The sequence below is a fragment of the Pholcus phalangioides genome, unplaced genomic scaffold, assembly GCF_987345545.1.
Source record: "Pholcus phalangioides strain wild (caught in Gottingen) unplaced genomic scaffold, Ppha-v1.0 ptg000008l_1, whole genome shotgun sequence".
NCBI classification, from domain to species: Eukaryota; Metazoa; Arthropoda; class Arachnida; order Araneae; family Pholcidae; genus Pholcus; species Pholcus phalangioides.
In genome coordinates, this window is record NW_028301601.1 from 24,078,248 (window position 1) to 24,090,355 (window position 12,108).

General features: G+C 40.6%; 1 protein-coding gene across 1 annotated transcript; it reads left to right on the forward strand.

Moving 5' to 3' along the window:
- Positions 1–8,688: 8,688 nt before the first annotated feature.
- LOC149084058 (uncharacterized) lies at positions 8,689–11,105 on the forward strand. The gene has a single exon (XM_089235444.1). The coding sequence runs from the start codon at positions 8,968–8,970 to the stop codon at positions 9,775–9,777; it is 810 nt and encodes a 269-aa protein (XP_089091570.1). The 5' UTR covers positions 8,689–8,967; the 3' UTR covers positions 9,778–11,105.
- The last annotated feature ends 1,003 nt before the right edge of the window (positions 11,106–12,108 follow it).

Here is a 12,108-nt window from a genome sequence, read left to right on the forward strand (position 1 = left end):
ATATACCGGCATTGAGGACAAGTGCTTTGCCCCCCTCCCTTCCTCCCTCCCCCAGAAAAATGTGATGAAATGACGGCCCTGGCCCAAGCTTTTACACGAGCAGCTCTAAAACAAATTTGTAGTGTAAAAAAATACAAAAATAGGAACTCTCCCAGGGCTGGAGCATTGTCAGTCCCCTTTCCTTCTCATGGAGAGGCCACGATTTTTAGATACTCACTCTAAAATAGAAGTGTTCAACCCACAGAGTAATAATACTATAGAGTGCGCGCGAGGGGTTACAATGTGAAGCAAAGATCCGGAGTCACGTGACTCCGGTCGAAAGGCTGGTCAGGGAATCTCGCTGGCAATGCTTTCCTTATGGCTACTCGTATGACGATCTACACACGCTGTCTTATTTTTGATTAGAATGGCCAACACTTGCGCAGCTTTCGGATGTTCTGAGCGGTTTAGGAAAGGGGGACCAGTATCCTTTCACAGGGGAATACTTTTTTGCTTATTCCTCTTCTTATAAATTAAAAATTGGAATATTAAATTGACGATGCAATGGATTTCTGACGTAATCTCAGTTTTTAACGACTCCATTTTGGATTTAATTCAATTAAAGTTCCAAGTTTTGGTAAAATTCAAATGTCATGAATCATTATTAAATGTTTTAATAGAATTTTTGGCAATAAATGATTGAAATTGTGAGTTTTATGAAGTTTTAACTGAAATATACGTCTCCGCAAGATTTGGCGAGATTTGGCGAGCTAGTGAGTTCATTCGAGTTTTGCTCAACTTGGAAGAAAATATGCTTTTCAGAAGGAGAAATTTATGAAAAATATTCTATTTAAATAGAATGTGAGGAAAACTCCCCCCCCCCCTCTCTAGACAATTGCAGTTTTGCATAAAAATGCATAACAACCTCTAAAAATAATAGTATTTTTACCCCTCTTCACACCTGAGATAAAACTATTACAGAAAAGAAATTTTTTTATTCATTAATTTATGTTTGTTGTATGTGAAATTGCCGCTTCAAACAAGAAAGTTAATTATTCAATTGATTTTTTGAGTCAATATCTGTACTAAGACCTGAAGTCATATATTGTGTACCTCAGATGTTATCTTGAAAATGAATCATTCTAAAAACGATTTAATATCTTAAATTAAGATTAACATATGCATACTTTTGGAGCGAAGAGATTACATATGTCACATATATATATATATATATATATATGTGTGTGTGTGAATATTATATTATATATATGAAATATTATATCCTAAAATATTATATATATATATATATATATATATACACACTTTAAATTATTACATATATACTCTACGTGGAATTTTAATTCTTATAATTTAGAGAAATTGATGATGAGATTCTGTAATTTTCTTGAGTAAAATCTATTTTAATCCTGAAATATTATGTAAGTGTTTACAGTTTTGTGTGATGAGGTTATAAAAGGTTTTTCAGGAATGTTAGAAATGAAACTTTTTCTTATTGTTTGAATATTATTTCATGACTGAATATGGTATGAGTGTGAATGTGTTACATTACATAACATAATATGATGCATTATAATTAATTATACATTAATTATGAGTATATAGAGTAATTGTAATGTTCTGGAAAGATATATTTTTGTTTTAATAACCCCTAGTATAAATAAATTTTCGAAATTAAAAGCGACAAAGTGAATGAAGAGAATATTTAAAAATATAAATGAATTAGGCTTTACAACATATACGTTGTTCCGTTTTCCAATATTTGTTTATTTTATAGAATTTATTTTTTCAAATCTGATACTCCCTAAATATTTCACATAAAAATGAGTGAAATTCATTGAAAAAATGAAGGAAAGTTTTCATCAACTTGATCGAATTGAGTCAAATTTCGTTACAGCAACATCCTAGCTTCTGCGAAAACGCGCCAAATGTAATAGCGCAGAACCTGTTCTTTCCCCGACAATACTGCTCATCTTTTCTTCACGTTCGACAAGTTTTATGAATAGCGTGCGCGGTCTATTTATATCTTAAGTCTATGGTTCAACCCTTTTCTAGTCGTGAGAACTGCCTGTACGCCATAGGCGTAAACTTGTATCCCGCCCATGGGCCCGAGCCCCCCCCAACATTTTTGAAGAGCCGGCTCGGCCCCCCCCCCCCCAAAAAAAAATTGGAGTGGATATGTTTCACACACTTGGCTCAGAAAAAACTTATTGACAAAAAATTTCTCTGAATAGTAGAAATCATCTGCTCGAAATTTTATTTTTTCTTTAGAATCTCAATGCACTTGTTCTGTGACAATAGTAGTCTTATCTCGCAATCACTCCGGCATCCATCCATCCTAAATTGCATCTTCCCAGAATGCTGCCTGAAGGCACCTCCTGGCGATAACTTGGGGGGGAATCCTTTCTCTTGCTTGTACTGTCGGTACGCTCAACAGCATCTCTTCTTTTGTTGAGTGCGACCTTGGAGATGGGGACATGAGACAACATAGGCGTAAACTTATCAAAAATGTTGGGGGAGCTCAGGCTCAAATAATGGAACCTCGTTTATACGACGCGTCGTATAAATGCGAAAACCGTATAACTGGAACTTTTTTCGAAAATTACTCCCCCCTTCCTTTTTTTTTTTACAGACGTTTCCCAAAAAAAAGTTTTTGCAAAAAATCTATGGTTTTGATCCAAAATCTTATGCTTGAGGAGAAATATTACACTATCATAACATTACTGTTGCTAAAGTCTCAAGCAATTTTACGGTATTCATTTCAAGATTTAACAGAAAAAAAAGTGTTATTTAAACCTTTTCTAAAACGTCCTGTACTTGTTTGTTTTGCTTTTGGTTTCTATATCTAAGCAAAAAGTAGATGATGAGTCCCGTTGTTGAAAGATTTTTCTCTTAAAGAAAGAACTAATAGTGTACATGTTTGCAGAGGGCCGGAACTAGAGAGGAGGGCAGAGGAGGCAACTGCCCCGGATGGCAAAATTTAGGGGGGCGGCACTTTTAGGTGGGAACAGAGAACACCGTTACAAAATTATAAAATGTGGGGGCGGCAAAATCATATTTGCCCCGGTTGGCAAAAATCCTAGTTACGGCCCTGTCTTATTCCAACAACTCATTCTGTAGTAAATTGCCCATGGCGATAAATATATATTTTTTTTCAATTCTGTGCACAGAAATGTAGTTACATGTTCTCCCATACACTCACACAAAGCCTGCCAGATTGTATTCGAATTTCACTTTAAGCTTGCTTTACTTAAAAGTTGTGTTTCGTTACTGTGTTTCTATGTAAATAAAATCTAAAATTGTAGTGCTGGTCGGGTTCTTGACGTGTATGCCACAGAAAAAGGCCATTGAAACTATCAAATTGTTAGTTTTCCAAAACTGAGGAAGACCGTTCAGTATTCGGGTGAAAATGAATGACAATAACTTCAGGAAAAAATAGGTTGTCAGCTAAAAGGAAATAGCCTGATATATTGGATAATGTCGGATAGTCATCGTCCGGTCTCATACGTAACTCGCACCGCAACAAAAGATTGCAAATCTAATGTACTGTATATTCTGTCAAATGTTTTCGCAGTGCCATCTGCTAACGATTCTCTGCATGAAAAAAATTACGATGACATTAAAATATAGAAACGATCCACATGAAAAACTATATAGCATAAAACATATTTTTCACGACGTATAGTAAGTATTTTATACGATTATTTAAATTATATGTGCGTAACATGGCTTTTGACAAGTTAGAAATGAAAATTTACGTGAACGTAATTATAGAATACTAGGGGGGCTCTTTACCGCCTTTGGCAGTCAACCCCCCCCCCCCCCCACTTCACAACATATCTTGTTTATTTCGTCCCACTTCATCAGCGTGCTACGGAAAGTGGCGTGTGAAAGCACCGCTTCCTGAAGAAGCGAATTTTGCAATAATAAGCAACAAAAAACAAGTGAGATTCATCAAGTACCCCCAGAAAACTTCCCCATGGGGGTCCCCAGATTCAATTCGCTGAATTTTAGTGGAGCCCCACACTGGATATATCTTGGGCTACCGATGTGTTGCAAATTTTACAATGTTAAACAACAAAAATCAATGAGGTACATCCAGGGGCACCAAATTAGAACCTGTCAACATTTCCATGGAGCCCTGACCTGGAAGCTTGTCGGACACCCCCCTGTGAGGGGCCACGAAAATTTTTCATTTTTATCAATTTTACAACGAATAAAATACAGGGCTCCACATCCTATAGCGGTGACACAATACGCAGAGTTTTAGTGGGTAATCCAGACTGGCTTTATCTCGGGCTTCCCGCTGTTGCAAATTCTACAACAGAAAAGAATGAGATTCATCCAGGGCCCCCAAAATGAAACCTGTAAACATGGGGCCCCCCGACTTGGAAGCTTGTCTGTCATCCCCCGCTACGAGTGCCAAGAAAAATTTTCATTTGTATTCGTTTTACCAACGAATAAAATCCAGGCCCACCCACGCAACTACCCGTGACCGAATATGCAAATTTTATGGGAGCCCCAGACTGGATATATCTTGGGCTTCCAAGACAATGAGATCGATCAAGGGCTCTGGAAATGAAAAGTTTTAACTTCCCCATGAAGGTATACGTGCAATCCCCCCGGGTACCCCGAACCGGATGGTGGGAGCACTGGTGTTATATATATATTATACATGTACATACCCCTCTCGGCATGACCCCCCCCCCCCCCCACCACAAGGGCAGGGCTGACAGAGGCCGGGACGATTCTTATCACTTTTTGATTTTTCACACTATAAATTAACCACAGAGGGCCCCTGAGAAGCTGGTTTGGTGGCTTGCCATCTATGTTCCAGCCTAGGGGCCCTGCTGTAGGATGTGGGAGCCTCTCTGCACATGCACATAACATGGTCCCGATGGGTCCCAATATATGCTAGAGTTAAATGAATACTTGACCCGAAATCGTAACCGACTTCCGTAACACAGATTTCCGTCACTCAAAAACGTAACATAAAATCGTCACTAATTTCGGTTGCTTAGAAACAGGTCCTTTTCGAGTTTGTGATTTTATATTATAGAGTAGATAATTCAATAATAGAAATCAATCCTCCGCGATCATCTCTTTAAACGTCATAATTTTTATGATTATAATAGTCATATAGTCAGATTATTTAGGGCATCTTCGAGCCATTGGTCATATTCATGACCCCCATATCCTGAAGCAGGGGCCCCCTAAGCTGAAATCTTTGTCGGGCCATTCCCCCCTCAGACCAGACTTTCACCGGCTCCTTTATGTTGAATTTATAGCGTGAAAAAACGGTGAAAAAATTATGAGGATCGTCCCAGGCCCTCTCAGTCCCACCCTTGTGGGCGGGCCATGGTCTGGAATTTCCTAACAATTAATCATATTTTGCGGTCATTAATCACTAAGAAAGTTGATGTAGAAGAAAATGCCTTCGGATAAAACAAGCAAACTAAGAAAAGAATTCATTAAGTAACGAATGCATTTTTCACGAATTCTTTTGTTTTTTTTTATAGGGGGCGATAGCCACTACTTTATACTTAGGGACGAGGGGAACCGTGGATCGCACGCCAAGCACGTGCAAAACATCTCATTCATTTGGACACACGAAATATTCGAGTTCAATGTCTAAAGTCACAGCCGCAACTCAATGTTTTTTTTTCCAGGAAGGCTTAACTTGGTTTTTGCATTCCCCCACCGTTGTGCGGTTGTGTGAGCATCATGATCAGGGCCGCAACTAGATGCTTGCTCACCCGGGGCAAGCGCGCATTTTGACGCCCCTTGTAATGTTGAAGGAGTTTTCAGAATGAAATTTGGGCCCCCTCGGATGCGAGCCGATCTCCAATTTAAAAAAAAAAGAAGAAAAGTCTCTCCACAGAGCAATCATGTCTAACATTTAAAATTCTAAAATAAATGTAAAAGGGATCGTTTAAAACATTTCAAGGATTTTTCATCAGTAAAAGGGATATTTTTCCATTGTAAAAACCATTATACCGTGCAAGCCATCGCCAATTATGACCAACCCGTAGGTTAAAGTCCTTGGATTAAATTACCTCTCTCCACTGGTTGGATATGATCGGAGTTGGTGAGTAGTAAAATAGTAGCATTCGATATTTAACCATCATTGCCAATGGTGGAGCGGCCACATTGAACATACTAGGCCAGTCTTGACAAATGTTTCGCTTCGCAAAAAGACGCTTCATTGCAGCAGGGGGAAGCTGAATGATTTTTTGGCTCGCCCAAAATGAATAAAATCAATAGGCTATATCTGGATATTATGCCAAGGTGAACTTCATAAAAAAAAAGCGTTCCCTCCATTGGAAATTGCACCCAGGAAAAAAAATTGCTTCTCTATGGTATAATGGCCAATGCACTTGCCTGGTATGCGAAAGATCCTGGGTTCGATTCCCGATGGAGGGAACACATTTTTTCCCCTCCAAAGTCATCTTAGCATAATATCCGGATACCCTATTGATTTCATGGGAAGCAAATATTTACAAATGTCTATTGGGCCAGACCGGACATGAGTGTGACCCTAACATTATAAAACAGAATAACTAGTACAAAATGCATTAAATCAAAAGAATGATAAATTGCAAAAAATTCTGGGTGCTAATAAAGTGCAACAATTAAAAAAAAAAAATGACATTCTTTGAAATACACACACACCCTTTATTTTATAAATCTAAGAGATACAAAAACCACATTCGGGGGGGGGGGGGGGAATTATAGGTAATGAGGATGTTAAACGTACACAGCTCAATTTCTCACCGATTATCTTCTGATAAAACATACAATTATAAAAAAAATGAATGACTCTCCCTCGGAAAAAGTCAGCTTATCAAAGGGAGATATAGAGAGAAAAAGAAAAATATCTTACAATGTATATATCTATATTTAGAAGACACCAACGAATAAGGCAAATACACAAAAAATAATAAAAGCCCTAATGCATTTCAACACCAATGGGTGCCGTCTTCAGAGGAAAAATTTAACCACTAGTTTCGCTGACCGAGTTTCCCATTTGGGTTGAATACCAAATCTTCACGCTCGGTTGCGGAAGAAGTACGTCTGTTCACTTCAAACGTCGTGGTCACGATGTGAAGCTGATAGCCTGCGTGAGATACTAATGCAGCGTCCTGATTGGACATTTGCGGAATAGTGCTATCCGATTGGTCCATTCGAATTTTCTTGTAATTCCCGCTCGAAATTAATTTAAGCCATGGTGTTGCGATCCACCACCATGGCTTAAATTCATTTCGAGCGGGAATTTTGAGCGAACCTTTTGTAAAACGTCCTGTACTTGTTTGTTTTGCTTTTGGTTTCTATATCTAAGCAAAAAGTAGATGATGAGTCCCGTTGTTGAAAGATATTTCTCTTAAAGAAAGAACTAATAGTGTACATGTTTGCAGAGGGCCGGAACTATAGAGGAGGGCAGAGGAGGCAACTGCCCCGGATGGCAAAATTTAGGGGGGCGGCACTTTTAGGTGGGAACAGAGAACACCGTTACAAAATTATAAAATGTGGGGGCGGCAAAATCATATTTGCCCCGGTTGGCAAAAATCCTAGTTACGGCCCTGGCTATCAGCATACCATAGCCCGTTCAATAATTATTTCAGTACCTGTCAAAATCCATTGAACCAGTCAATTATCTTAAATTTTATGGCTTTTTCAGTAAAAAATATGCATGAGAAACTACAGTCGATCCGGCTTAGTTTTTCCGCTTATAACGTTTTTTCCTGATGTGTTTTTGAAAACCGGGAAACACTGTATTTCAATGACACGGTTTTACCAATTGAAAAATTATTTGATATTCGATTGATAGAAATGGTATTTTCCAAAGACTTGGGAGTTCGAATCGAAGGGAAAACGTTGATTAATTGAAGTGTATACAGGCGGGGCCCTGGGTAAAGCAGGAATTAGAAGGCTCTTGCGGAAAGAGTCAAAGATGTTAATTAGTCAGTGAATGTATGTTGTTTGAATTTCGGGGGGTTCAAAGTTATAAAGGCTTCATTTGCCCATGTAGAAATTAGGCCCTGTATACAGGGATAATGTATAGGAATATACAGCAACTGAAGTCAAACGTCGTGCAAATGAGTAAGGTCAGAAACGTAATAGGGAGGCGTATAGGAAGGGTTCCATTATATTTTCCTAAATGCAGTAAAATCTCCACAAATGATCACCTGTACTCAGGGCCGTCTTAGGAGCATCATGGGCCCCCGGGCCAAGTGATTTTTCTGAGGCTCTACCCGGCAAATTCTCGAAAAATTTAACTATGTACTTCTCATCTTTCTGAGGCCTCTCTCCTCGTGAGGCCCCCGGGCCGTGCCCGGGTGGGCCCATGCGTTAAGACGGCACTGCCTGTACTCAAACACAAATATGCATCAGTGGTCGCCTCTATTCGACGTAAAATTTCTATGGCGGAGCCCCGTAGGCCCTCCTCTTATATTTGTGGTGTCTCACGCAGACGACCCCCCAAGAGTCGGGTCAACGACCTCGGGTGTGTCACGTGATCCCGGGTACTGGAGACGACCGTCTGGAAAACAGCAGAGCAGAGAGTCACTGCACACGAAAGCGTGAGGTTCGAAAATTTCTATGCCTGCCTTCCTTTTTCATTAACCCAGATAATCATGTTTGTGTCGTCGTAATAAATGTTTATTCTGAAGCTGTGGCTCTGTGTAGTGACTCCGCAGTGGTGACCAGCGACGTTTAGGAACATTAACCATCAAAAAAAGTCCATCTTCATTGAAGATTTAATCTCATGCATTTTCGGAAATTTTCTTCTTTCCGAGCCTCCATTATGTCTGTGGTTACGACGACTCGATTCTTCCCTCAAACAGGCACCTGAAGAACAGACCCCTCTCGCCCACGCATCATCATCTGCTCTTCTCTTCTGGTGTGTGACCTTCTCCTCCTCTCTCTCGTCTTCTCTTCTTTTTTTTCTCTCTCTCCCGTTGGAGCTGAGCGATGGCGGAAGAAAATGCTCAAGTTTCGAGGATTGGACTTCGATTACCTCCGTTTTGGAAATCCAATGTCCAACTATGGATTCAACAGTGCAACAGTGCTTTTCAACTCAGTGGAATCACTAACGATGACACGAAGTATGCAGCCTTGGTCTCTTCCTTGGACGGAGAATGCTTGTCTTTCGTCTCGGATCTGATATTAAATCCTCCGGCAATCAACCGCTATCAAGCCTTGTCGGATCGCCTCATAAAGGAGTTCACCGCGACGGAACATCAAAAAGTCAAGGAACTTTTGAACGATCTACAGCTGGGTGATCAAAAGCCAAGTCAACTGCTGCGAAAGATGAAAGAACTCTCCGACAACAAAGTCACTGACGAGTTCTTGCGCACCTTGTGGATGCAACGCTTACCGCAAAATATTCAAGCAGTGTTATCGGTTTCCAGTGAGCCATTAGATCAACTTGCTGTCCTAGCCGACAAAGTGGCTGAAGTCACTACCCAAAATTACGTGTGTCGAATCCAACCATCGTCGTCATCTCAAATGCAGTCGACTCCAGATCGAACCGATTCGACATCAGCCATCGAAACGCTCACCAAACAAGTGGCAGAGCTAACGGCTACGGTGAATCGACTCGCTAGAGGGAGATATCGCAGTAACTCCCAACAGCGACGAGCTAGGCGTTCAACATCTCGTTCAAGTCGAGCACGGGATATCTGCTTCTATCACAACAAGTTCGGTGAGAAAGCCCGCTACTGCCGTCAGCCGTGTAAATTCCAGAAAAAAAACGACGACCTTCCATCATCGCTGGTATGATGGAATCGGGCAACAAATCCAGCAGGCTCTTCGTGATTGACAGAGTTACGGGTGACCATTTCCTTGTTGACTCTGGCAGTGAAGTTTCTGTTATCCCACCTAAAAAAAATTCGTCAGCACTACATCCAAGTTTCCATTTGTTCGCCGCAAACAACAGCAAGATTCTTGCTTATGGTTCCACGGTGAAGAAACTTGATTTAGGTCTCCGGAAACCTTTTTCCTGGACATTTCTCGTAGCTGACGTCACTTCACCAATACTTGGAGCTGATTTTCTCAGCAACTTCAACCTAATCGTTGATGTGCGAAACCGACGACTCATCGATTCGCAAACATCATTACGGGTACTCGGATCGATCAAGCCCACAACACAACCTTCCGTCACTACCATTGGAGATTCTTAATACAGTGCTATATTTCAAGAATTCCCAGATGTCTTCAACCCTTCACAGATCGGTAAAAAAGTGAAACATGTGACGCGACACCATATCATCACTCGAGGACCACCGGTGGCTTCGAAGCCTCGACGTCTCAATCCAAAAATTCAACAACAGGTGAAAACCGAGTTTGAATTCCTTTTGGAACAAGGGATTATCCGGCCCTCCAAAAGCCCTTGGAGCTCTCCGTTACATATCGTGCCCAAGGCAGTTGGTACTGTACGTCCTGTCGGTGATTATCGTCGTCTAAATAGCGTTACGGAATTTGATTCTTACCCGATACCCCATATTCAAGACTTTTCTCAAGAATTGCATGGTAAGTCTATTTTTTCTAGACTAGACATCTTCAAGGCATACCATCAAATTGGCATTGCCGAAGAAGATATACCAAAAACCGCAATCACAACCCCTTGGGGTTTATTCGAGTATACAAGATTGAGCTTCGGTCTCGTAAATGCCGCTCAAACTTTTATGCGGTTCATGCATGAAGTATTACGAGGTTTACCATTCTGCTATGTATATCTTGATGACATTCTATGCTTTTCTGAAAATGCCGAAGAACACAAAATTCATTTAAAACAAATATTCCAACGTCTTCAACAGTATGGCTTAGTTTTAAATGTGTCAAAATGCATATTTGGTGTTTCTGAGCTCGAATTTCTGGGACATGTGATCAAACCATCGGGTATCACACCTCGTCCAGACAAAGTACAAGCTGTACTCGATTTCAAGCAACCGGAAACAATTGAGCAATTGCGTAAATTTTTAGGTCTCATAAATTTTTATCGCCGTTTCCTACCGCATGCAGCTGAGACACAAGTGCCACTGCATGATCTATTGAAAGGTTCCACGAAAAAAAGAAAAGACAAAACAAAAGTTGTGTGGTCTACATCAACTTTGAAAGCATTTGAAGATTGCAAAAAGCTACTAGCTGATGCCGCATTGCTGGCACATCCATCCCCGTCTGCACAATTAGCTCTACACGTAGATGCTTCCGACTATGCTATAGGCGGTGCACTGCACCAAGTGACGGACAATGGTCTTCAACCGCTAGGTTTTTTCTCACGCAAACTTTCACCCACCGAAACACGATATAGCGCATACGATCGAGAACTTCTTGCCGCATATTCTTCCATAAAATTTTTCAGATATATGCTTGAAGCTCGTGAGTTTATACTTTTCAGTGACCATAAACCACTGTGCTATGCGTTTCGACAAAAAAGTGAAAAATGCTCACCTAGACAGCTAAGGCATTTAGATTATATATCGCAGTTCACAACGAACATTTGCCATATTCCTGGATCGCAAAATATTTCCGCTGATATCTTATCACGCGTAACAGCAATTTCAGTTCCTGGACCTCTCGATTTTACTGCCATCGCTGAGCAACAAGAGGGGGATAAAGAACTAGACGAACTTTTAAAGAGCAAATCAGCTTTGCAACTGGAGAAAGTATTTCTTCCAGACGCAGCTAAAGCGCTCTACTGCGATTTATCAACAGGTGCTGTTCGACCTTATATTCCAGAAAAATTTCGATATGATGTGTTTTGGAATATGCACAAACTCTCACACCCAGGAATTAGACGCACTATTGATTTGGTCAGAAAGCGATTCATTTGGCCATGTCTAGCTAAAGACTGTGCTAAATGGACAAAAGTGTGCATACCATGCCAAAGATCCAAAGTGCACAAGCACACGAGATCCACGCTACAATCGTTTGTGGAACCTTCCCAACGATTTCAACATATTCATTTGGATATCATTGGCCCACTGCCCATTTCCGATGGATACTCTTATTGCCTGACAATGATAGAGCGGTTTTCACGATGGCCAGAAGCGGTACCTATCCGCGACATCACAGCAACCACGGTAGCTGCAGCTTTTCTTTCCACCTGGA

Excerpts from the sequence above, each read along its gene's own strand:
- LOC149084058 (XM_089235444.1), top strand. The coding sequence starts at position 8,968 with ATGGCGGAAGAAAATGCTCAAGTTTCGAGGATTGGACTTCGATTACCT.